This window comes from Strix uralensis, chromosome 14 (assembly GCF_047716275.1).
Source record: "Strix uralensis isolate ZFMK-TIS-50842 chromosome 14, bStrUra1, whole genome shotgun sequence".
Lineage (NCBI taxonomy): Eukaryota > Metazoa > Chordata > Aves > Strigiformes > Strigidae > Strix > Strix uralensis.
In genome coordinates this window covers 17,144,170-17,170,134 of record NC_133985.1, presented here as the reverse complement: position 1 = coordinate 17,170,134, position 25,965 = coordinate 17,144,170, and the positions used below count along the sequence as shown (strand labels likewise).

The window sequence follows — 25,965 nt, the reverse complement described above, 5'->3', positions numbered from 1 at the left end:
ACTCATGTTTGGAAGAAACTTCAGTGGTAGCTGCCCAGAAGTGTTCTCAGCTTGACGGAGTGTTGGAAGTGGGGGGTGAATGGAGTCAATCTCCCTATAACAGCCTGTGTTGCTGTGGATAAGCTCTGTTGCTGGAGTAAATTCACTGCTTCAGCTTCAAAATTTGCTGAAAGGAAAGGGTGAGAAGAGAAGTGTAGTGTGGTTTACATTGCCACCACGGAGGCATAAGAGGCCCTAGACAGAATGATTACCATAGTCACCATGATGATGGATCTTAATCAGATGTTTGTGGGCCAGATGAAATTAACTTCTCACAGCACATGGCTGTGAGAAAGCCCCTCCTAAGTCATCTCCAGAGACCAAGTGTCCTGTACTCCTGTCCTACGTGGGGACACTCCAGGGGCATGGCGTGGACATGTGGTGTGAGAGGCTGCACTACCTCCATCCCGGGGATGTTCATCAGTGTAGTGAGTAACCCTGGTGTGTGTTACTCTTTGTGCTCCTCCTTTGGAGACAAGTGTTTGCAGTGGATATTTTTTGTTTTGGAATGTAGACAACTGAGCATTTATGTTGTGATATAAAAAAGGCAAGGACAAAGAAATATAATACATGCACTGAATGCAATTCTCTGGCTTTGCCATTTTACGGCATTAGTATTTCACCTATCTGCGTGTGTGTTTATGAAGATCTTCCTTCTCAAGGGTTTTATTCCACAGTCCTGGCCTGGCCACTGAGAATGGTTCTTTCCTCCCAGATGCCTTTTCCCTTATGACAGACAGCTGTTTTGCACTGCAGTATTGAAGGTGCTAAGCAGCCTTTTAGATTTCTTGTGGCCAGGCTTATTTGAACATAAATGTAAAAACAAGCACTGTGACTGCAAACTGGAGATGGCACTGCCTGAGGAGCCAGCAGAATGCTTGGAGAGCAAATGGGGTATGTCTGTGGCCGTCACATAGGCTAAGATAAGGGTTACAGGATCCTGTGTGTTGAAAGCTTTGTGCTTAGGCATTGCAATCAAGCTGAGGGGTGATGAACCAAACAACATTCCTTCGCTGGCTACCTGGAGATATACAGTGTTTCTCCTGGATGCTGTTGTATGAGATCTTAATTAGCATCACGAAGAAGTCTACAGTTATTCCTAAGTGATGGACAGAACAGACCAATTTCTGATATGAACTTTCAAGCAAAAAAAAAATGTTTTACTGGGGCAGCAAAACAAATCTCTTTTTCCATATCCTTCTTATCACTTGAGTTCCTCATTTGTGTGCCAATCACATCCAGGCATTGATTATCTTGTGCAGCTTCCTCCCCTGGCTGGCTTGGGAAAGGAGAGCAGCAACTCCATGTCATGAAGGCATTCGGGGGCTTCGTAATTTGGCACAAAGGCATTTTACTCCCAAGGGTGAAATGACACAGGGCAGGAAGAAAATAACTGAAGTGATCAAAGTAGTTCAATTTGATAATGCTGAAATGAAATTCTGCTTAGTGACCTCGCAAGGAGCCAAGGAAATGGAAGATCATTTGAGACCTTTCCTTCCCAAGATACCAGTCTTGGCATCTGATGATGAGCGAGCTGATGAAAGCAGTGACGGGCTGGAGGTAGTGCTGTGAATAAGGGATGGAGTCTGTCAAGAAAGTCAGTAGGTTTCAGCCCCTGATTCAGGGGTTCTGTCAGACTAGCCTCTACACTGAACAGTTTTAGTGAGAGATTTCACTTTGATACGTTTACATTTTGCTGATGGAACAAAGAGAGTAGAACTCCCTCAGAAGGGGATTCTGTTAGCATGCCTGGACAGCAGAGAACAAGGGGCTTTAATAGCATTGGGTTAATTCTCTAGAAAGGGAATGGACAAACACTTTTAAGGCTACTTGCCCTACAAAGGAGCACTACAACTGACAAATTGCAAAAAAAAAAAAAAAAAAAAGCATCTGGAGTTGACCTTGGAAGGGTTAATAAGGGACCTCATTACCTTGCCACAGCTGTAGCCAATTGGCCAATTTGAAGACTAGTGTGAAAGCCACAGCTGGGCCAAGGGGAGGAGGTGCTGTGAATAGTAGCTGAGTGGGAGGTGCTGCTGAGGAGGAGGAGGTCTGTTGCTTGAGGAAGGTAGGCATGTGGTGAGGGATGGGAGTGGTACCCTAGTGTTTAATAGCTGTGGGGGTTTTGTGCTGGAACCTAAGGCAAAGTTTTTCTGGTCTCCCCACAAAAGGAGGGGAAAATATATCTCTCTAGGCCAAGGATGGAGCTGCTAAGGGGTGGACTGTACCCAGTATCCTGAATTTTAAACTTAAGAGCTTAGTAGCAAGGTCTTGTTGTTCAGCTTGAGTTTTGGTTCTTATTTTTGTGTCCTTGTGTTTGAGCTGCATAGTCCCATTTCATGGTTTTTTTTTATTCCTTCCCTTCTCCATTCAGTGCAAAGACAAATTCCACCCACATAGATAGCTAAAACACTGTGGGTCTAACATTGAAACTGCAGCAGACTGTGAGATGGTGTGAAAACCTTTTCATTTTGTGTTGTGTGACTTGTTACATGCTTATCATCTCTGTGGGACTGATGGTTGGCTTTAAGAATGACTGACTGGAGAAAACTGAGCTCAAAGCCTAGCCTTTGCTACAGGCTTTGTGTACTGATACTTATATCTTTCACTGATCTTGGGGTGAGTGAACCCAATGTTAAATGTGAGATCCATATACTTAATCAGTCATATTTGCTATCTACTGCACTGTGGCTTGTGAGGCTGGAGTGAATCGCTTAGTCTGTTTTGCAGGATGGTTTGTTGTCTCATTGGAAATCTCATATATAGATGTCTCTGAACAAGTATTTAACATTTGGACAGTTAGAGCCTCCAGCTTCCCCTGTCTTGAGAACATGCTGGGAGACCAATTGTGGCTGTGTTGCAGCTGGCTGGAAGGTCACATCTGGTTTGCTCTTTTCAGATGGGATAGCTATGTCATGAAAGCAACAAAAACAAATTTGCATATATACACCCTCTCTAGGGGACCCTGTGCTGGCTGTTTTGTGGGTTTTCTTTCTTTTATACTCTCTTATTTGTTGTGTGTGGGTCCTTTTTAAAACATGAGACTGTGAGGGGGGTTATCTTGAGCATTGACTCCAGCTCCTAGCAACTCTAGGTGATGATATAAAAAAATATTCCTCCTTCTTCATGTGCCTTCACTGTATACAAAATGCTCCCAACTGCCTAAGCCAGTGAAAGAGCTGTAAAACTGCAGCTTCCATTGGAAGAGAGATCAAGGGCATAATTTAATTCCAAGTTTGCTGTTATAGCAGGAAATCTGCTAGATGAAATGCTCAGATAATCCTGCCAATTGTCTTGTGCTACAAAGAAAAGCTGAAGCTGGTGCAGTTCATTCACTTAAAAACAAGACCCTGTTCCTTAAGTGCTTGACTTCTGTTTTGTTTTGAATGAAGAATTTGTAGCTTTGCTATAGGTTTCTTACTCTGGTATGGCTGGGAGGAAGGTGTTTATGCTTTTGAAGATCAAACAGGGATTTAACAGTTTGTGGTTGGGGGCTGGGGTGGTTTGGTTGTTTTTAATAAAAATAAGTGGATAGAGTGGATGGATCTTGCATTTGTCCTCACAGTCCCTTGCTGTTGGATGCACTATTGCAGTAATGCTTTGGGACAGAAGGAGGCTGCCTATGCTTCTCTGGCTGTTGTACTTGGTAATATCTTTCCCCTTGAAGCACTTGTTGGGTTCACAGGGATGTGTTCCCAGTCGCTGGTTCCCTTGTCCTTAGAGCTGATTGCAAGTGAGGCTGATGGATATAAGCTATGAGCTGCAATGTCCAATCAATTATGTGCAGCACTAGAGGCTTTTATGTTGGGTCTCCAGTTCTGCAGGATGCTTAAAGCTTACTTCCTTTACTCTAAGTCAGTTCTGCTTTGGGGAATTCAGTTTGGTGGATGACTTTGTTGTTTGGTGTTTTGTTTTTTTTTTTTTTTTTTTTCTTTTTAAATTCCTTCTATCCTTGCAGCAGTTTTAGGACTCCGGTTCTTGCCTTGTTCATTTTGAATCTTTGTGGGGCAGATATTGGCTTTCTTCCTGCTCTGGGAAGTCTGTGCCTTCTATTGGCCCCAACTCATTATCCTCCCTTCTGAGGTTTGTAGACCCAAGTGGCTGCATTAAATGACTGTTTGTTCTATTTTCCTGTATTTTCTCCTCTTCCTCTACCTTCCATGATGGCTCAAGCTGTAAGTGAGCATTCACCTTCAATTTCTCTAATCCTCTGCATGGTGACCTCAAGGTTTATGCTAATTTGTGAGATTCAGGCACTGTGAATGTATATGGTAGTGGTGGCATTTTTTGTAGGAGCTAACAGCCCCACTATGGAGATATTCCAAAGCCGCCTTTAATTGCATGTGTGGTATCCATAAAGAGCTGTGACTTTTACTTCAGGTAGTAGTACAATAGTAACTAAATGTAAGATGATGTAGTACTCAAAACCTGAACCTGGCCTAGGTTGCCTAATGATTGAGGTTTAAACCATAATATTGTTCGTTCTTTATTGGCCAGTGAAGCAGCTGGGGGAGTGTTACCATCATCAGTTCCAGGGGTCAATGATAGACTACTGCTTTCCTTATGGCAAAACGTTGAATTACCTCTCTCCCCCCTGAAAGCTTTCCCCCCACCCCAACTATTTGATCACTTGTCTGAATTCAAAGTAGTCAGGCCAGTTTCAAAATTCTTTCATGATAGGACCTTCTGCCCTTCCTAGAAACTGCCTATTTGACCTGCTGCATCATCAAACAGTGGGGAGAGACTGGCTTCTCTGCAGAGTAAATCCCAGGTTAGAAAATCTCAGAGGCTGCTCTAACTTGCTGAGCTCTCATTTTCAGCTGTTTCGGTACCTGTGTTGCTTGTGTTCTTGTCAGTGTTTACAAGCAGAATTGCTGTCCCCAAAGAGGTGCATTATATTAGGTTGTGTGCAATGCTGTGTCAGCCTGACATCTGGACTAGCTTGTCAGAGCTGACTTGGGTATTTCTAGACAAAGGAATGTGCCCAGAGGATGTTCTTGGGTTCCCATGGGAATTCTTTCTATGGAAGATCGAGTATGAAATGAGTGGCATCTGGAGAGGATAGCAAGTCCCTGCAGCATATCTTGGAGGTGAACTGCATCTCTCTCTCTCATACTAGTCTATGCTAATTTTATGGAGCATCCTGCTTACAGGATCCTGTGGTGTCTTTGTACAACTGCTCCAATGCATCTCACAATGTAGGACAGATATATTGAAAAACATGTCGTTGTAATGTGCTCTGTACATTGCACAGGGATCCCTTGTGGGCCTGCCCCTCTCCCTTGAACTCTGGATTGTCTCTGCTAGATTGTGTAGGAACAGAGTATTTATTGCCTGTAACACCAAAGGAGGTATCCAATAAAATAACACATTAGGAACAGATGTGTATTTTGGTTCTAGTTCTTTCTCTTTTGCTTTATATACAGATGAATCTATGAATACACTTCTCGCCTATGAACTCTGACAAATTCTGCAGTCTTACTATGAAATGTTTTTCTTTGTGCTTGGACAGAGTAACAGCTTTTTTTTTTTTTTTCTACTACTGGAACTGAACTGCCTCCAACCCCAAACATTTCCAGAAGAATGGTATAATGTCAGAAGAGATTTATAATCCCAGGTATACAGCTGTTTGTCTCCTCTGACAGCGGTGTGCCTGACAAGTAACTTGAACAAGTCAAGGAGTGTGATCTATATGTAAAGCCTATAACATCCTGCCTGAACGCACAAAACGCCTGAAGCTGGAGTTTTGCATTCTTAATTCAAAATCTTTCTAGAAAAAGAATTACCAAAGAGTAATTAAACACCATCTTTCTGGATTATCTTTAATTAGCACAGAGGTAAGGCACTGTACCTCCAGAGTTTTCCTTTGCTGTTCACTGATTATGTCACAACCAATCTTTAATAGTTTTCAGATGGAGCAATTATCTCCTGTTCTAGTGATCCGCTGTTCCTAGTGTCTTGCCAATTAGATACAGCCTTTAGCCAGGTTCACTAAGTTTGTCTGAAGGGAGCTTTAGAACATTTTATTAAAAATCATTGTTCAACAGAAATATGTCTCCAAGAAAATAATCACCTGGTGATTCTCTTATCTTTGGGAATCTGAAATCTGGTGCAGACTGAATTTGAGTTCAGCTGATTTCCCTTCACTTAGTGTTGATTCAAACTTCTGGATTTATATGCACTTAAACACAAAGTATTTGCAATTGTCTCTGAGCTTGGAGCCTTAGGCAAGTCTTCAGAAAAGACTTTGTTTCCTTTTCTGACCCTTACACTTTGCCTGTATAGTGCTTTCATAGAGATACAGATAGAGACTGTGTGATCACACTGCATGCGGTGTGAGTCTTGGGTGTTGACCATTAATTTACTGAAATGTTATGTAAACTTGGGAACATGGAGACAGTATTTTCCTCTGGTCATACTAAAGACGAGGGTGATGCATTGCTGGGAGCGCAATGAGGCTGAGCCAGTAGCTGAGCAGCTGTGCTGTGATTTTTACTTACCATAGTTGTTTCTGCAATCGAACCAAAGCTGTTGATGAAAATGTTGCAGCTGACATTCACTGGTGGGCCTGCATGACAAATACAGATTGGAACAGCAGTTCACTGTGTGGTTATAAGACAAAGTATTTCCACTCTGTAGTGTTAAAACCTATTGTGGGAACAGGGTGACTGAGGGGTGAGTATGGGGGGAAAAAGGTCTGGATGACCTGGCTTAGTTTAGTCTTGGTTCTGATGCCTGTTTAACATCAGACAAAGCTCTTGTTTTGCCTCTGTTCCCCTGTTTGAGGGAGTGTTTATATATCTCTTCTGTGAGCTGTTTTGATGAAAAGGAATGGATTACAGCCAGGCAGGACAGCTTTCTAGATATCTCAGCACTGCTGTATGGGTGGCAAGCTCACCTTGAACATGATAGGAATGTATCCCAGAAAAGAGCTAAGAGACTATTGCCAGGCCCTCTTGTTTAAAGCTCTATACTTTTAAAATACTCATTTAAAGCATCTAGATGTTTCTGAACTAGGACCATGTTCCCTATGGAGTGCAGCAGAGTGTGCTGTAGGGATCAGGGTGGGTAAAGGAGCAAGTACCCATGTGATAATGGTGATGTCTGCTGAGGCTCACAGCCAGATAGGAGACTTTAGGGGTCTGCCAGCAGAAATTCTCCGGCTGTTCTGTTTCGGGAGATGGTGCTCCCAGACTTTGGGCCGTGGCTCTCCTGGGCTTTATTTGTTTTCAGAATGAAGCTTTGCTTAGCCTGCTCATATTAGAGAAGTTAAGGGGTCATCAGAGGAGAGTAGTGAGGATTAAGGGCTTAAAAGATTGTGGTTAGAGGGCACAGGGGTCGGTCTCTTCATGTGGTACTGGTGCCCTAAGGTATCAGTATGACTGGAAGTGAATTGCAACATTGCCTGGCAAATCTGAGGTGGAAATGTTGCATTTGCACTGAGGGAGATGCCAGGAGCTGCAGTTCAGCACAAAGCTGAAGAACATTTTGGAACCAGAGCCATACCTTGTGGCTGGCAAACCAGTGGCTTGCCCACATATACTGAATTGACCTCCTGGATGACTGCATGAGCTCATGACTCTGACACGCATGGAGGATTCTGGCCCTCCTTTTCCTGATCCTTTGCTGATGTGAAGCTGAGTGTGGGATGAGCTTGGCCCAGTACATGTGAAGAAGACTCTCTTCTTGGGGCAGTCCAGCTCTCGTTGATGCACTGCTCTTCCCACTGTATCCAAGAGCATCTGTGAGCACTCTGCAGGATTTTGGGTATTTTAGCTTGTGTGAGGCTCTAGAAACTTCCCTGCCTAGTGCTGAAACATGCCACCCCTGCAGTGGGATGCAGCTGTGAAGGAATGTAGTTTTCCAGCAGTAGGGTTAAGGGTACAGCCTGGGTGAGAGGTCCCTTGTCCCACACCTGTTGGGTTCAGTTCTGTCCCTGCACGAGTTACTGACTTCATCCTCCAACTTAAACCAAAGCCCAAATGCTTATTCCTTGTTCTCAGAATTTGAATCCACAGCTAAGTCCAGACTTTACAGCATTTATGGAAAAGCTGCAATCTTATTTTTGTTAATCTTCCCCTCCCCAAAAATCAATCTGATACGGATCTTTGGTATTATTTTAATTTAGATCTAACCCATTAAAATGCCCTTATGAGTTACTGCAGTTAATTTAAATGACATGCTTTGAGAGCTACAACCCCAAGCTCTGTAAAACACCTCCTATGCCTCCCATATAAATTGAGGCCTGATTTATGTGGGAGGCTAAGCCAGCAAAACTGCCCTGTGGGGAAGGTGTAGTTCATTGAAATAAAACTGAAATTAAATTATCTCAAATAAAAATGCAATACAGCTGCCTTCAGCAGGAAGATAATGTATACATTTCATTAAATATTAAAGTTTAATTTCTTTTGTGTGTGTGCATAATTTAGTGGTAGGCAGGTTTACAGGGTGTTTTTTTAACTCTTTGGTTTGGATAAAAACAGCAGTGTGCTCTGTTGCCTAGCTGATTTCTAGGACATAAGCTTTCCACCTGTATTTGGGTTTAAAAGCCCAAATAGAGCTTATTGTTTGAAGCTGGATGGCAGGTGCTGTCACTGTGATTAATGGGTCCTGGGAGTCCTCTGTTAGCATTGCCAGTGACTTGGGGGAGGAGGAATTGGTAGTAGGAAACAAAAGAAGTGAATGAAATGAGCATTAAAGAGGGCTGGACAGTGGCTGAGAGGGGCAGGTACTGCTTTATCTCTGGGTGTGATTCAAGGGCAAATAGCTCTGGGAAAGTGAGCTCAGTTAAAAGGAAAAGCAAACAAAAAACCCCAACCCCCACCCTTGTTAGAAGAGGTGTTTCGAGAAGCATAAGGGTTCTGTTGCCTCTCCCAAGGCCTGGTCCAATGCTGCTTGGCTGCCAGTGAGTATAGGATGAACTGGGGAAATCGGGTATGAAATGCAGCTGTGATGGAGCTGTGCTGGGCACTAGCTTAAGAGCCCCTTTACTATGGGGAACAGTGATGGGGCAGAGCTGCCCCTGGCATCTTGCTGAATTCCTCTGGAGCTGATGGGAGAGACTCCTCTCGGCTTCAGCGGGTGCTGGGGGGAGCATTGCCCACTATTAGAAGGTGCTGTGGGCAGTGACTTAAGGGGAAAGTTGAAGTGGTTTCTCCTGATCTGGAAGATGTTCAGCTTCTGCCAGTCACTGCTTGGTTTGGCAGGATCACTGATCCTTATATTGAAGCTTTTCCTGTATGTAGTTGTTACAAGGTTGTTCCCATTCTGAGTGGAAGTCGGATACCTTTCCAGACATCTGCAAGGGATCCATGTGTCAAACCTCTCATCATTATAGATATTTCATATGGACATAAAGATTGTTCATATTTCATATATGGTTAGGGAGGCATTCATGAGGATTGCATGCAGTTTTCAGTCCCAAAATGAAGCAAAACCACAAAGTAGAGTTTTTGCATACCTTTAAAATTTGGCCTGATCCTGGCATCATACCCCGAAGTTCGCCCCATCAACTTATCCAAGAAATCGGAAGGAGACATGGGTTTGGGGGCAGATCGTGCTGCTGCTTCAGCTTCTTTGGAGGCTGCCAGGCTGTGTGAGTAGAAGGAAAGAGGAGGTTTTAGTGTACATCCCACACTGGGGAGGGTTTGGGGTCCAGACATGGAGCGATCAGCATCTCATTCCTGTTGCAAGGCAGGATGGGTACCCATGTGAATTTCTAATAAGGCTGGTCTCTCCTAATTTGTTTACCCAGCCCAAACATCTCTGAATACAGCATCCCAGCTGCCACCGAAGTAGAAGTGAGATGATGAGTGGAGAAAATCCTTTTGTGAGTTTAGGTACAGCTCCTTGGCACGCCACTAAATTACAAATGTGAACTCTGGCACTGAGCTCTACAGGTAAAATATACTCTGAGATTAGCCTTGGGCAGCAATTACTGCTTAATTACATGGCAAATAATAAAGAGCGTATCTGGTACTCTGACAGTTTAATTTTCCAAAAGGCAGGTAGATCAGAGCAATCTGGAATTTGAGGCTTAAATGAGTGTCATGTGATTGTATAACTCCTGCAGAGCCTTTGCGACCGCAGGAGGTAGATGCATTTTTACTTCCTGCTTGCTGGTCAGTCCAGCATTGGTTATTGGTACCTGCAATGCAGGGGTCTGAGTTCGATACAGAAACACAGTCTCTGGACTGGGAGGTGTCTGGAGTGTGATCCTGAAATGATACTCATGTTGGGTTGAGGATGAAAGGAAATGAAATCTTTTTGGGACCTGTATGGTTTCTGGGGCAGAAAGAGTGAAATTACTAATTTATCTGTAGAAGATGAAAATCTAAGGTTGGCAATGTGCCTTTTGACTCTGTGGGAGTGCGCAAGATCTGCAAGGTGATGATTTGGGCTTAAGAAGTCTCTGTTGTTGCCATCTACACAGAAACAAGTGGCCCCTGGTATGAGGTGCTCATTCTCAACTTTGCAGGAAGGTTTGATTTTTTAAGACAGGAATAGACATTATTCAGTTCCTTCCCTATGGTTATATGGCTTCTGCTTGAACACAGATCTGTTCCCAGGCTGAAAGTGAGGTGTAAAATTGCCTAGATTAGAGGGGAAAAAACCAGTGTTGTGTCCCCCCCCGCCCCCGAAAACCCCAAACCACATAGGTGACATGCAATGTGCTTAGGGCAAGAGCTGTCTCTGCCTGGAGGTTCAGATGCTTGATGCTGGTTAAAGCCTACAGGCAGTATTGAAATGCAAATATATAATAAGTCAAAGAAAGCTGCTCAGGAGGAAGTAAGGCTTATTGCTTCACCTTTTGCAAAACTCCTGAATTCAAAGTACAAAGGCTCTGTGGGAACAGTGGGAAGCCACTGTGTCAGAGCACCTGAGAGGTCAAAGCATGTTTACAGCAGGCACAAGATATTTAGCTATGTATGTCCTCACAAATGGCACCATGGAGTCCTCTTGCAGCATGAGGACCTCACTTTGGGAAGTTCTTCATCTCTTGTCTCAAGAGACTCTGCAGTAGTCAAAACTGCTGTCTTTCAGAAGAGGAGTGCTAAGTACTGACAAGATCTATCAGGAAGAATTTAGAGATGGTTATTACGCATGGTGTTAATGTGACCCTGCCTGCAAAGACCTGCTCAGACAATGCAAGTTTGAGCTGAGACCTCAGACATAAATATTATCCAGATGAGGCCTTGACAAGAGCATTTTGAACCACCAAGTTCTCCAGGACTTTAGAAATGGATGCGATTCAAAAAAGGGCTTGGGTGCCATAATTTCAAAATCAGTCTATAGTAACCTGTATTGCGTTGACTCTCTTTTCCAGGGCTAGAAGTGATGTCTTGCCAAGCCCTGGTTTTCAATCCTGCAAACTCACAGCTGCAGTCTGGCTTCTTTTGCAAGCTGCAACTGTATTAGGGTTCTCTACTAGATTTTTAACTGTTAAATATTGTTTCATTTCTGCAGTAAAGAGGGGAGATAACCAGTTCACTTCCAGTGAGTCTAAAGCTAGGATTTCATTCACCCTTCATATATTCACAGTCCACTCCCACAGCAGACCTTATCTGAACTGGCTGATGCAGACTCATGCTTGGATGTGATCTGACAAGGTGTGAATTTAGGTTTTACTTTAACCATGTGACATTTCTTGTCTTGTCCCCGTCTCTGCTCTAAGGAACTAGGCAAAGCCAAACCAGTGTGTTTCAGGGGTAAATGGTGTTGTGGAATGGGTGATGTTCTTTATTTTTTTTTTTAGAAGGAAAACAACAGGGTGCAATTGATTTGCAAACGCAGAAGAAGAAAGCTTGGAGTGGGAGGACAATCAATACTGGGCTCAACTATTGCATTCCAATAGAGTGTCTGCATGGCAATGAGTCGAGAGAAGATTTCAATTAAGAAACAAATGACTTGGTAACCAAAGACTCCTGCCACTTCAGCAGCAAGATGCCAGATAGTGCAATAGAGTGATTTCTTCTCATTAACTGTAGACTTGAAGTATATGGAAGTGGAAAAGTGGGGGGCAGGAGGGAAGAGACAATACAAATCTAATAAGCTTTAAGTGCAAAAAGATAATTAGAAACTGCAATTCCCCTGGCATTTATTTTAAAAAATGAGGTGAAAAAGCACAGAAATCAGTGTTCGCCTTTCCTGTAAACTCAGTGTGAAAATCTGTTCTGAACATGTTTGCTCCACTTCCAATGAGTGAGTCTGCTGGTATTCCTTGGGTGCCATTTTCTGATTCTTTCTGCATCAAAGTTGCAAGTAAATTAATTTCATGGGCTTAGTTCCTACATGGAAGTACGTATTTAGATGAATGAATCCCACAAGCATCTGGGAGAGGGCCACCCTCTCACAGCCCTGCTGCTTTCTGCAGCTTCATGTCCATCCCTGTGAGCGGTTTCTCTGAGCACCTTTTGGATGTGCTAAAACTGTCAAACATCATCTCGTGCCTCCTGGTGTGTGTTTTAGGAGCTCTGTTTGACTGCTGCGTTGTTACCCGAATGACCTAGGAATGATGAGTTCTGAGTTTCTTCCAGTTTCTGTTTGGTTACTAAATGTTTTGTTAAAACTTCTGCCCCTAGATTTAACAAGAAAAGGCAAGAAAGCAGGGGATGATGGAATAGCAAAGCTTTTCTGACAACAGGCTCTATGGGCATCAGGCAGATGTGTCTGCTCTCTAGCTCAGAAGCTATAGTAGAAAACACCACTGGGAGCTACAGAGGGGCCGTCCCACCCCACCATGCTTTGGAGGGATGGGTTGCATCTAACATAACTCTGGGGTGTTCATTCTGGTTGTGACAATTGAGCTTTGATATGGCAGTTTATCTCAGCGCTCAAAAAAGCTATCAGCTTTTTCTATTGTCTTCCAGGTGTGTTTTGACCAGTGCTGTGTGTGCTGCCTTGAGAGCTTTCTGGGATTTTCTTCATTCCTTAGTTCTTACAGAAGCAACCTTGAAAGTCCCATAGGTACTGTTCATCTCCTGGTCCAGCAGAGACAAGGAGAGGGAAACTGCCAAGTGATTTGAAAATTATTGACAGTAGAAGAGAAATGGATATTTAGGTGGGTTGTTGTGTGGTTCAGAGGAAAAAAAAATTATTCTATGAATAAACAAAAGGAGGCAAAACACGTAACAGAACCACTGAGGATGTAGTTGACATTGGTGCAAGAGTGTTGTCTGAGCTGAGAGCGTCTTGGTGCATTTTAATAGCAGCCAGACAGCAGCTTATCTTATTTACGCCGGTGTAATCCCTAGTGCATCTGGCTGAGGAAGTGACATCGGGCAATCATCACAGCAACAACAATGGAAGGGATCCCTTCAAAGGGTCGATGAACCAGCATAATCTTTTGTGATATTAATGCTGGCATGTGAGCAGACATCACCAAGCCCCTGGCAGGTCCAGCCCGCTAGCAGGCATGTGAAAGTGAAAGCTGGTGGAGATGAACCACCCAACTGCTCAGGGTTGCGTTCCTTAAAACAGAGCAGTCAGGCTTTGCAGGATACCTATTACTGTTTTCTCCCAGCCTATACAGGCACTGTTTGCTCTGTCGGCATTATTTTGATTCAGCTAAACAGATGATATATTCTTATAAAGAGTTATTTGGTTTAGAAAGTGGCTCTTCTGCAGTCTGGATGTGTCAGTTTGCTTGGTTCCTGGCTCCCCAGTTGGCTGTTTTCTCCTTCTCCCCCCCTTTGTATGGCCCTTTTGTAATATTTTCATGCTTTTTTTTTTTTTTTCGGCTGTGCCCATAGTTGTCCATGTAATTAAGTCCAACATCACAAACTGCCCTATTCTGGTTGAATGCTGATACTGAGAATTACCGATTTTTTTTTTTTTTTTCCAAAGAGGAATGATGAAGGAATTTAATTAGCATGGGGCTTCTATTCCCCTGTCAAATAATTTAATCGTTAGTCATTAATTCTGACGGTAAAACATAATGTCTGGCAGCAGAAACATAAACTGTTGCAAAACCAGTGTTTGCAGAGGAAATATATCTCTGCAAAGTGTGGAAGGTTCAGGTCCCTGTGAAGGCAAACTGGTGCAACACCAATGGCTCAAGAGAACAGCACTGGGTTCATTCCTCTGGTTGGGCACTCTGTGGGCTGGGGAAATAGAAGATACCTGATCACTTTTCCTAGTTCAGTGCTGCTCAGCAAAGGTTTCTGAAGTGGGTGGTTTGTTTGTTTGTTTATTTTTGAAACACAATGCAAGCCAGAAAGCTTGGCAGGGATGTGTTGGGAGTAGCGTTCAGGTGAGCTGGCGCTCACATTTGTCCTTCAAATGTGATGTTTTCTGTAAGCAGGTATCCCAGGGGAGAGGAACATCCACCAGATCTTTGAGGCAGGCTGAGGTGACCAGTGTAACTGATTCCACTGTTACCTTCAAAGCCAGGCTAGAGCGGTGTGGGGTCTTGGGGACACAGGAGAATTCACCAGCTTACTTTTACTGGCTGCAGCAGGCTCTGAGATGTGTAGTCACAAAGAGGACACCAGACGGTTGGGCACAGAAAGGCACCGTGTCATCCGTGGTAGCTCTTCCCCTGCTCTTCCCAAACCATCTCCCTGGTCCTTGAGACGGTGCCTCTCAGGCACAGAGTCCCCTGAGCAGAGACTGGAGCTCAGCAGAGCCCAGCCTGTATTCAGCCTCTGCTGATGCTGGGGCTGCCTGTCTCCATCTTGTCCTCAGCAGCCAGAGAGAGGGAGGAAGGACAGACAAGAGATTTTCCTGGAGAAAAGGAAAAGGGACAGCCCTAAACGCTGTACCCAGACTGTTATTTCTGACTGCACATCAACATGTTATCTGGAAGAAAATGCTGCCAGACGCTGGCCTGCGAAGGCTTGGCAGAGGCTGCAAGCAGGCTTTTTTTTAATGATTAGATTTACTATCAAAATGAATAGCACAATCAATATTGATATGCAATTCAATTAAAAAGGATGAAACTCATTGTCTGCATGTTTTTCTCTGTCACGTTGTCTGAATTCCTGGCCTACAGTAGTAGAGGTTCACAGGATAAAAGAAGAGTGGAGGTGTGTGGGCAGAAGAGAGCCCCAATGCTTTGTTTTTGTCCCAGCATGGTGCAGAGTAGAAGGAGCTTTGAGTGCTACAGATGTGCTGATTGTAATCCATGTGGTCATGCTCAACTGCTAGTAATTACAGTCCCTGCAGTATGGACACGGGGTGTGCTACAGGGGTGAATTTACAAATTCTAAGAATCGGGGAAGAAATATAGACTTGTTTTTTTTTCTTAATTCAACTGAGAGGTTATGTGACAGAGGCATGGAGCAGACCTGGATGTTGGGACAGGATAGGAAAATAGTCATGTACAGCAAAACTGGTGAAATATGGAATTCAAGAACATGCAAGAAGGAATTTTACTCTGAGAAAGAAATGGGCAATAAGCCATTACTTATTCCTATTCATGGCAGGAGGAGGGGGATGGGAAAGAAAAGTAGGCTTGCTAAATGTTGCCATCTCTGTCTTGGATGGTTGTGCTCTGTTGCTGTGAGCTGTTTAAACCAATTCTAGCTTTTGCACCAGAAGTAGCTGCATTGCAGTAGTCGCAGGAAATAATCAGTTAAAGTTTTAACCCAAAGAATCCCAAAACACTCTCAAAGGTCCTGCACAACAGTTACCATGGGACCCTGTGGCTGTACAGGAGGAGAGGAGCTGGGAGGTACTTTTCCATGAGTCTTGGGAAATTAACCCTCTGTGATCATTCCCATCCAGGGAAAGCTGCAACAACTTTACTAGAGTAAGAAAAATCTTTTCTTCAGACTGCAGCATTCTGATGTCTCTGTGCTCCACCACCACATTCCTGCAGCTCGTGGCTCCTATGCCATATGGCAAAACACCCTGTCCAGAACTATAAAACATCCCAATTACACTGATTAACTCTATGGAAAGACACCAGCACTTGCAACAATTGCTGATGCTGCCTGGATGGAGAAATAATAAATGACTAGACAATTGACTGGAGGGCTAAGGGAAAAATCTGCATGTTGTATATAGCTGAGATGGGAAGTACACAGGGAGACCAAAAAATTGCATGGGAATAGCGCTCGGTTGCATGCAGGATCCCTGCTCTTAAAAGGACTGTTTCTGGAACTCTCATATGTTGCATGGTCACTCTTGCTTATCGCATATTAAAAAAAAATCAAATGTGTGTGTTAAATTCAGTTTTGAGCCACATGCATTTTCTCTAGTGACATTTTCAAGTAACGCCTCTTCCAGAAGCATCTACAGCTCTTGGAGCACAAGCAGTGACTTTCTGGAGATGTATGATCCTAAGACACCGAGACAGGCTTGAAAACATAAACAACAGAGAAGCACAAGTCAATGCTCAGGTTCTAATCACTTGTGAAATAAATCCAGAAAACACCAGCATTGACTTTTACATGTGCGTATACTGAAGGGTTTAAAAAAAGAAGTTATAATAGGATTTTTCATTGAAAAAAAGGGGAAAAAATATCCCTTCAGAGACAAAAGCATGTGTCTAGCTTCACACACACTGAATATTCTCTTTAAAGTCAGGGGGGCTAGTCAGATATCTTAGTTATGCATAAACAGCCTTCCTGAATGCAGTAAATAAAGGGGGAAAATGTCTTTACAAGACAAGGCTTCACATTCTAGGTAACAATATTCTCTCCACTGATGTGCTTGATATAGTGTTTGGATGGAGAGCTGTGGTGGGAACCTCAATTGACGTCAGAAGGTTTTAGATCACAGACCAGACAAGTGTCAGAGAATTACGAGAAATTGTGGATGCTCTTCTATCTATAGCTCTGCAGTCGCACTATCTGTGGCGTTTTCATCAGTTCAAATGGCTTGCTACAGCAGCTTTTTAAAAATTAGTTTTAGTTTAAGGATTTATGCTGCTCGTTAAGATTGAATAAGAATATTATAACTGATTTTTTTTTTTTTGATAAATCAGAGGTAGTATGAATAGAATTCTTTTAAAAGAGATATAACATGCAGTGCAGAGTGGTGGTGAGTTTTATCTTCTGAAACTTTTGGCTACAGATCTTTTAAAAAGGCCTCCTGAGCGTAACCTACCTACAAAATTGTGGGTCTCACAGTAAAACTGGGGCGCTCTGATGTGTGTATTTTGTACTGTGTAAAATGAGTTGCACGATAAGAGAGCTCATTTTGATATTTTCTGATGGAATTAGTTGTTGCCATTGCAACACCATTACCCTGCTGGAGATGAATGTTACCTCTGTGCTGCCTGTGATTCCTGGTGTAATTTATCAGTTTATTCATGAACTATGATGAAATGTAACTTCTGGAATGAATGGCTAAGCTCTGGGTCTCCTGCCCAGGAGGGCTCTTCTCCTCCCCACCCGGGCTGTCCTCTGACTTTGGTTTCTTCAGCTGCCTGACAAAACCCCCCATCTATTCAACCCTGGCAGTGCTGCAGGGCCTGCGTTGGTGCAGGAGAGCAGGTTGTGTTTGATGAGGCTTGTGCTTTGTCAGCCATGCTGCTGGGAGATGGTTTCTGAGCCCATAGCTCTGTGTCAGGGTGTGATGGATGGGGCTGGAAGCTGGAGGATGCTTGTGATTCTCAGGCATGTGGGGTGGCAGGAGAGGTGCGACACACACGTTTTGGTTTGTAAATCAGATCTTGGGAGCTCTGGTGCAGGAAAAAAATTCTTTGTGTGTGTGGATAGGCCAGAAACTATTGCCCTGCTTGGCAGTGCTTCCAGGGGGTGAAAGCACTGGGAGTGAACAAAGAGACAAGATTGTAAACATAACCCACAAAAAGTCACTTTTTTTTGTCCCCAGCCTGTCTTTGCAGTTCATAGAAGATAAGAAAAGGTTGCCTCACCCAGGAATTTAGAGCATCTTGCTTCCCTGCTCCCAACTGTGGTAATACATGCAGTGCATAGATCCTGCTGTAATGGGGAACGGGACCCATCTTGAACAGGGGCTCTTGGCACCAACAAGGACATTTGGAGCTAAGGATTTTTTAAAGGGTGCTGATAACAGCTGACCCTTGTATGCTGGTAGGTTTTATACCTCCTTCACGAAGGGGGAGGAGGGGCCTGTGCTTGGGGCTTTGCACAAAGCATCTTTTTATTTGCATCATCTGAAATAAAAGAAAGCAAAAAAAAAAAAATCAAAGGAAATTGGGTACAGGTGAGAAGTCACAAATTTTGTTGGATTTTTCTGCATGATTCCTGTCTCAGCTGCATTTTGCTGCTGAACCAGACGCGTGCGACTGTGGTCTGATCCACCATTGATCCCACCTCTGTTGCTCTTTATTGATTTGTGTGTTTGCTCCAGCCCCACTGGGGCTGGGGGACAGGATCTGCATTCTGGGCGAGTGGTGGCAGGGGCAGGCATCGCTCGCAGGGCAGGCGCGTGAGGAGAGCTGCTCTCGGCAGCTCTCGTCTGAAGGCAGCGTGTGCGATGATTGATTGCACTGCAAGCCCTGCTGTTCCATGCATGCGACACTCCTTGTCTTGGCAACCTCTTGGTAGTTTTTTCCCCTCTTTGCCCACCTTGCAATGAGGCACTGATAAAAACAAGAGAGTTGCCTGGCTGTCTGCTAAGGCATTTGGGTTTTTTTGTCTTTTTCTGTCTGTCTTTCTGCCTAGCGGGTTGTGAGCCACAGTGGAAAGATGAAGGAGAAATCAAAAGGAAAGCAGGTTCAAAAGTGTGTTCTTTTGTTTCAACCTCCCTCTCAAAATTGAAATTTCGTGGGGTTTGGTAAATTAAGATTTCTCCTGCTTTTCTCCACTGGCACTTAGATCCAGCAGAGTTGTATTTACAGGATGCCAACTGTGTCTGTGTACCAGCCAGATGTGGTGCAGTCCCCAAATCAGCAGCTTACCATGGTGCATTATATGGATGAAATAATTGTCTGCATAATGGGGAGTGCTCAGCGCGTGTAAATGACGGGTGCATCTGTCTCTATTTCTGTTCTCTGCAGGCCCTTTCTGTGCTTTAGCCTTACCGAGGGGACAAAAGATATATTTCTGGTTTGTTTTTTTATTTTCCAGTTTCTGTGCATCAGTCTCTTGAGGTATCAGGAGAGATTTGGGAGCAGCTTGAGGTGTGTACCTGACTTATAGCACCAGTGGGATCAAAGTGTGCAGACCTCCAGGACCAGATTGGCTAGAGCAGATCAGCAGTTTCCCAAGAGGTTAAGGGGACTACATCATTTTTCACCAACTGGTCAGTTTGACTAAGAAATACCAATGCAAACCACCTTCCCTCGAGGGAAATGGTTTCTGTTGTCTGGCTTCAAAACCACAAATGTAAATTGTTTAGATACATTGGGGGAAGGGTGAGAGAAATTAAGAAGAGGTGAATTATTATTTTTTTCCTCTTTAAGGTGAACTGACCTGCTGAATTAGCAATACTTTATTATGCTGAGTGCAATGAATCTGGGCTGTGCAAGTAGGTCTAGAAGTCAGGAGCCAGACAGCCTGGTGTTGAGTTGTCTGGTCATGGCTGCTAACGAACCTTCCACTGGAGCAGCAGGAGGAATTCCTGTTTCTCTCCTTCCTTTTTGCTTCTTTTATCCCAAGCTTTTTGCTTTGTTTCCAAATGGAAATTACCAAAACCACTTGGAATGGTGGGGTTTTTTTTGTCAGTCAAAAAAATTGAATCATACCATGGTGGGGAGAGTATGCTGGAATGATATTTTTAGTGTGTGAAAGAATGTGATGAGCCATTTTTCTTGAAAAGTGTGAGGTACACAAGTGTAATCATTCTTTGTAAGCATCGAAATCATTGTGTTCTTGCTGATAGATAAGGGTCAGTAGAAAGTATATAAGGTAACGATAGCAAGAGGCTAATTTACTGGAAATAGTGAAACCCTGACTTAATGTGCCACAACAGTGAGAGCTGATACAGGCAAATAAAAGTGAAAGAAGCCAAAATGCATTATCAGCCTATCTGTTGTCTGAATACTAGTCACTTTGGGATTCTCAGAAAAGCTCCGGGTTATAGAAAATGAGCAAGCAAAACTCACTGAATAGATTTCGATGATTTGACATATTTAAATGTTGTGGGTTTGATTTGGATATTGTGATTTTAAAACATGATTTATTTTTTTTAAAACACTTGTCTCTCATCAGTACCTAAATAGCAATTACATTCATTAGGTGGGCTGGCATCTTGTTCTCAATACTGAAATTTGGAGAGCTCTTTTAACCTGCGTGCTAGGATGAAATGAGAACAGGCTTCTCTGCTGGTTTTCTATCACAGATGAATGATCACTGGGATAATAAAGTAATTTAATTTTGGACATTGATTAACATCTTAATTCAGATGTTGGAATCCTTTTCTATCCAGGTCAGCTCATGAGGATTTGGTGAGATGAATTTCATAAGCTGACAAGGAAAGTGTTTGCTCAAGACCAGAGGAACTGCAGTGGGCTGTTGCTTACAACTGCTTTCCTTTTTGACTTGAATCACTTGGTCAGTAGGAGAATGAGCTTCTTGGATTTCAGTCTGTGCTATTATATCTGAGACACTTGAGTCAGAGGGCCCTTTGCTGACTTGTTTCATACATAAGGGTCTCCAACACCTCCTTCACAGGAGAAGAGGAATAAGTGGGGACCAAATTCCCATGCCTAAATTCTTGTTCTTGAAATCTCTGTAGATAAATCATATGATCTAATGCTCTTACATGTAAGGACAGGATCCTATGATTCCCTCCACATATTGATCTCTTTCCAGAAGCAGCTTCCTTCAGGTATTTGAACAGTAAATACATGTCCTGCCAATGGGGCTTGCTGCAATATAGGGTAACGTTCAGTGGGAGTCAAGGTGGACAGCTAGTCTATATTAGCTAAAACCTGTGCAGCACCAGTGCCTCAGAGACAAAGGATATTTTATTAGTGCATGTGAGAAACAGCAACGTTTTCTGTAATGTTTTTGTTAACCACAGTGATTATCTATGGTTTTCCTGCTCCTTGCAGCCAACATAACGGGGGGTGAGGGGGGAAATGGGTTTTGCCCAGACATTTGTGAAGCATTTCTTTTGTTCTGATCTATCCAAAGAGCAGATCTGGAGTAGTTTAAGGCAGCTGTTTAGAGAGGAAGGTTAAGATTAGACTGTGTTAGAAAATGTTTTGCATGCTTTATGTTGATTTGTCTTAATTGCCTACAATGCAAGTGAATTGTTACAGATGGATGGAAGTGTGTATCAAAGTCCCTGCAAAAGGCAGGGTCTCAAACATTTTTGTGCTTCTACTGGGATGATACCAAATTAATCTTCCTTTGTGGAATGATTTATAAGGGTTTCTAGGTAGAACTGTCTACTCATCACATTTTCAAATATTGAATACGTAACCCTTTTAGTAGGGTCTCTAATGGAGCTATTATAGGTTGCAGACCAAAGAAACTAGAGTGTCCTTAGAGCTGTCTAGTCCAAGTCTTTGCTAAATCATTTTTATTTTGTGGAGGAGCTGACAGATTCAGTAGAGGCGCAACTTCTAGTAGATCTTAGTAAGCATGAGGAAAATACTCTTTATCTGCTATGTTGTTTATCTTGTGACTCTGGAATTCTCTGGTTAGTACTTCACTCAGAGGTACCTCTCTAATGCTATCTAGCACTGCAGAGCTATAGCAGAAGGTTTGGAGATAACATGTCCATTGCTCTCCTTTTCCTTCCCCTGCCTTTCCTTTTGTGGTATTTCCAAGGGGCTGAAATCAGCAGCTCTCCAATCACCTACTTTATCTCTCAAGTCTGTTTTAGGAAAAAGTGTCTGTCTTTCCACAAAGTTAAGATGCATCATATTCACAATGGCATCTTCTTACTGTTCTAAAAACTGGAATCGAAGAGCTCTGTTACTGACAGAAGGGAATATAAAAATGCTGGTTAGAACAATCCAGTAGGGTCTGAGGCTGGCAGCAACCTTTAGCCTGTGAATCACTTGTAGCAGTAGCCTTGAATCACTCCTGCTAGCTGACAGATTGCTGTTCAGAAGGGGCCCACTCTGACCCTGATTCAGTGAAGGTCATGTTGCTGATTCCTGATATACAGAAGTGCAATTAAGACAAGAATCGGGCCCAAACAATTTCAGAGCTTCACAGGACAGTGTCCAGTTGGGTGAAGTGCCAGTTCTAGCCTATCTTTTATCTCCTACCTTGTACAAGGTGCATTCCTACCCCAGGTTTATGCAGTGGTGTTTCTGGACCACTACAGCTATTAAAATGCAACAGTACAACAGAAAGTCCAGGCAAGATCATCACAGGGTAAGGGTAGCTTTTTGTTCTGCATGAAGGAATTCATAACTGAACCAGGGCACAAATATGCAGTCTGTGTAGTTAGACTTTGGGAGAACATTTGCATATGTCTCCACAGATATAAGCAGGACATCTGGAAGTTGCTGTGTAAATATTGCCCAATCTATTTTTATTTTAAAGAAATAGCATTTTGCCTTACATAGATATGTGTAAGGAAGGGTTGGTCAAGCAGTCTGCCAGAAGACTCTTAATCTCCCACCCCAATGCAGTTTCCATCCCTGTCTCTGTCCAGGTTCTCAGTAAATGTCTTAGTCACAGCTAAGTGTCTGCAGTCTGAGAAGGCAGGTAGCAAAATGGAAAATGCTCTTCCAAAAAGAAATACATGTCAGAATAAGCCGCTTACCACAAATTCCTTCAAAAACACCCCAACTGTAACAGAAACAAATATCATATTGGCAATATCATAATGTTTGCATTCACACAGCAGCTGTTACTTTCCCACAGGGTCTTGTTTTTTTAAAAAGCTGGTGAAGGACATTTTTGTTAAGCAACAGATCTAGTGTTATTTCTTTTATTGGCTGTATCTAATTTTCCTTTGGGACTTTGGATTTTTCTTTATTTTTGTGATGTATGTGCTAACATATAATAGACTCTTTCCAGAATATTTTTGACAGGCTGGCAATAAATTGTGGTGCACCCTGTAATTTAAAGCAATGCATACTTCTATTATGGATTATTGGATTATCAGCTTGTGGGTTTTTTAAACATTATGTATGACTGAGTGTAGGAGTAATTGGCACACTAAATTCATGAATGACTGTTAATGAATAAACTTCACTTACTGAAACTGAAATAGCAAAGCTATTCCTGGACCAGAAAGGCTGGTAGATTTTTGGCCTGTAATAAATTGAACACATAACACAAAGCGGGAGAAAAAAGAAAAACATTGCAGAGTCAGTTCTGAGCAGGAATTCCTGATTTTTTTTTTTTTTTTTCTTGTTTGGAAAATGATTGCAGTGTGTGTGTATGTGTGTATATATATATAAAAATATATTTGGTTTCAACAACTCCCTGTAATTAAAACACTTTAAAATTTTCTTAAATGTTAATTTCAGGGAAACTAGACTTCCAGAAATACATTTTGTATGCAATATGACATAATCATATGTAGCACGTGTGTGTATGCATATAATTTATAACAGTATAAACATTTACATTAGAACTTGAAGGGACTGGTTTACCAAGGTTTTGAATGCTCAGGACTTTAACTGACGTGCTGAGAATCTGTAAGTACTCGCATGTGTTGTGTGGTGCATAAGTGTGCATCATTGAACAGGTTCAGCAAGACAAGTATGTATCAATTTCACTTGTTCAGGCAGTTGAGAGGAAAGTCAGACGGATGCATTAGTGCCAGGGCCATAGGAAACTCAAGCCTGGAAATGTTCTTTTTTAAAATTTTCTTTTTTGCCTTCTAGCTTATTTATGGACAGCATTCCAGAGCACTTATATATTGTTTAATCTTGTTTTTTTTATCTCTGTGCTTCAACACTGTTTAACTAAAGAGTTCATTGCACAGACATATGCCTCCTGCTAGTCCACCCCACTGTATTGTGCAGTGCTGCTATACACTTGTGACTAAATAAGATGAGAAAGGATGGCTCTGAAGTATTGGATATTGTGCATTGCTTTTCAGATATTGATGATTTTAGGTATTTCTAGAACTCCTCTCTTGGCTTACCTAACATATAAACGTTAAATGCTTTGAGTTCTCATTACAATCTTGCTGTCGTTGATTTTCTGTGGAAATACAAAAGAAGTGGGGATATCCCAATTTGTATGCCTGGAAAGACTTTAGTGTTCAAAAGGAAAGAGGCTGCTAGCTAGCAAAGTCTGGCCAGTATCAGCAGGTCTGCTACTGTGATTCATAAAATAATATGTATTACACCAACGATGTATATGTAAAAAATGTCTGTTCTTTCCCATTAAACTGTGAGACTTTAGTAAAATACAGAAATGCAGAAGTAAGAGCCATGCAACTGAAATGAAGCCTGACTGATGAGCAAGTTCAGGTCACGAAAGCAGTTCGTTTTTTTTTTTTTTTTTTTTTTTTTTCCTGGGTGGTTTTTCTTTTTTTAGTTGCATGTATCTGGCATCTATCACTTGCTACAGCAGGCTCCATTATTCATGCAAATAAAGAAGAGCTTCTACCTTCCATTTTTTTTGGTCCATTTAATAAAAGCACTGCAAGGTGAGATGGACCAGAAACAATTCTCTAAGACTAAAACTGTTCCTTCTCCTACCTTAGCCTTAATGACAAACTGAGCACATCTAAAACAGTCAAAATACAGCTGGACACTAAGGGATATAGTTACAAAAAACTCCCCACGTCCCCATTGGCTTTCTCTTAGATTCTGCAAGGGAAGGATGTTGAAAACAACATGAAATAAAAAAGTTGGGAAGGAAGGAGATTATTTCTTTGCTTTCAGTGACAAGCTGAGGACATAAGTTGAGCCCTCCTTGAAAAGGAGCCCTACACAGCTAAGCAGTGAAAGCATCCTACGGAACTCACCTTAACCTGCAATCTGAGGATGAGGAGGGGGCGAGGTGGGAATATTTACCCGGGCAAATTCAAGTGCAGCATTCCCAGCCGCCACTAGTTGTCACTTTGCAACCAGCCGGGGTCGGTGTTTTCAGCACTGCGGTTAGCGAGATTGCGGTGCTAATTAAACGGAGTAACTCCCAAAGCCGCGGAAAGTCCCGAGCCCGGGGCTGTGCGATAGCCAGTCTCGGGGAACCGAGAGGAGGCGAAAAGGCAGCCCGAGAAAGGCGGAACGCTGCTGTCCTAAGGCTGAGGCTGTGCCTAGGGGCTGTGCCCTGAGCCTGGGGCCCCGGCAGCGCCCGGTGCGCACACACTCCTCCCGTAAAGCCGAGCCTTACCTGAAGAAAACGATCGTCTCCCACACGTAGACTCCGAGCGCGTTGACGTTGCACATTTTTCCAGTTGTCGCTGTTTTTGGTGGTGGTTTTTCCTCTTTTTTTTTTTTTTTTTTGTACTCCGTGAGGGGTGGGCCGGTGGGGTTGGCCAATAAAGTAACCCGGCACTTGGGGAGAATTGGTAGGGGAAGCGAGCCACCCCTCCCGAGGCAGGCTGGGCAGGGTAAGGCCGGGAGGGCTCGGTTCAGCACCCTGGACAGTGGCAGGGAGGGTGTCTCCGCTCAGCACCCTGGACAGCGCCAGGCGCGCGGCTCCGCTCAGCACCCTGGACAGCGGCGGTGCGCGGCGCTCCGCGGGCCCCTGCGGAGCGGCCGGCGGCTCCGCTCCGGCGCTGCCTTGGCTCGTCCCTCCGCTCCGCCTGTGCCCCCGCCACCGCCACTGCAGTGGTGGTGCTCGGGGCCGGGGGACCAGGCTTCCCGCACCGAAATCTCCCTTCAGCGGGATCTCGCTCCGGACATCAGGCTGGCGAGAGGGGGAGACGCAGGGGGTGTAGGTTTGCCATCAGGGTGGTGGGGGTAAGAGGGGAGGGGGGGGGGGGGGGGGGGGGACGCGACCCTCAACAACCCAGGGCTTTAATCTCCGCTGCTAGCCGGGGTGTCTTCCTAATTACATCCACAGGAATTTGTCAGTGTGGAGCCGTGCTGCAGTCCCGGTTGTGTCGCTTTCCTGCCCGCCGTTTGGCTGCTGTTGATCCCTGCTTCCTGGGCTATTTTCCTCCCGAATAAGTTATTGG

The 25,965-nt window shown here is 43.5% G+C and overlaps 1 protein-coding gene across 2 annotated transcripts in view; it reads right to left on the bottom strand.

Moving 5' to 3' along the window:
* The window catches only part of GLRA1 (glycine receptor alpha 1), a 38,978-nt gene extending 13,273 nt beyond the window's left edge, over window positions 1-25,705 (bottom strand). The window contains exons 1-3 of one of the 2 annotated variants that reach the window (XM_074883464.1): window positions 25,176-25,705; window positions 9,500-9,630; window positions 6,540-6,607 (exon numbers count right to left, since the gene is read on the bottom strand). In XM_074883464.1, the coding sequence (XP_074739565.1) occupies window positions 6,540-6,607; window positions 9,500-9,630; window positions 25,176-25,231 (255 nt within the window). In that variant the 5' untranslated portion in view covers window positions 25,232-25,705. Of the gene's footprint in view, window positions 1-6,539; window positions 6,608-9,499; window positions 9,631-25,175 lie in introns of those variants that run through there. The other variant, XM_074883465.1, reaches the window with a different exon arrangement.
* Window positions 25,706-25,965: the final 260 nt, after the last annotated feature.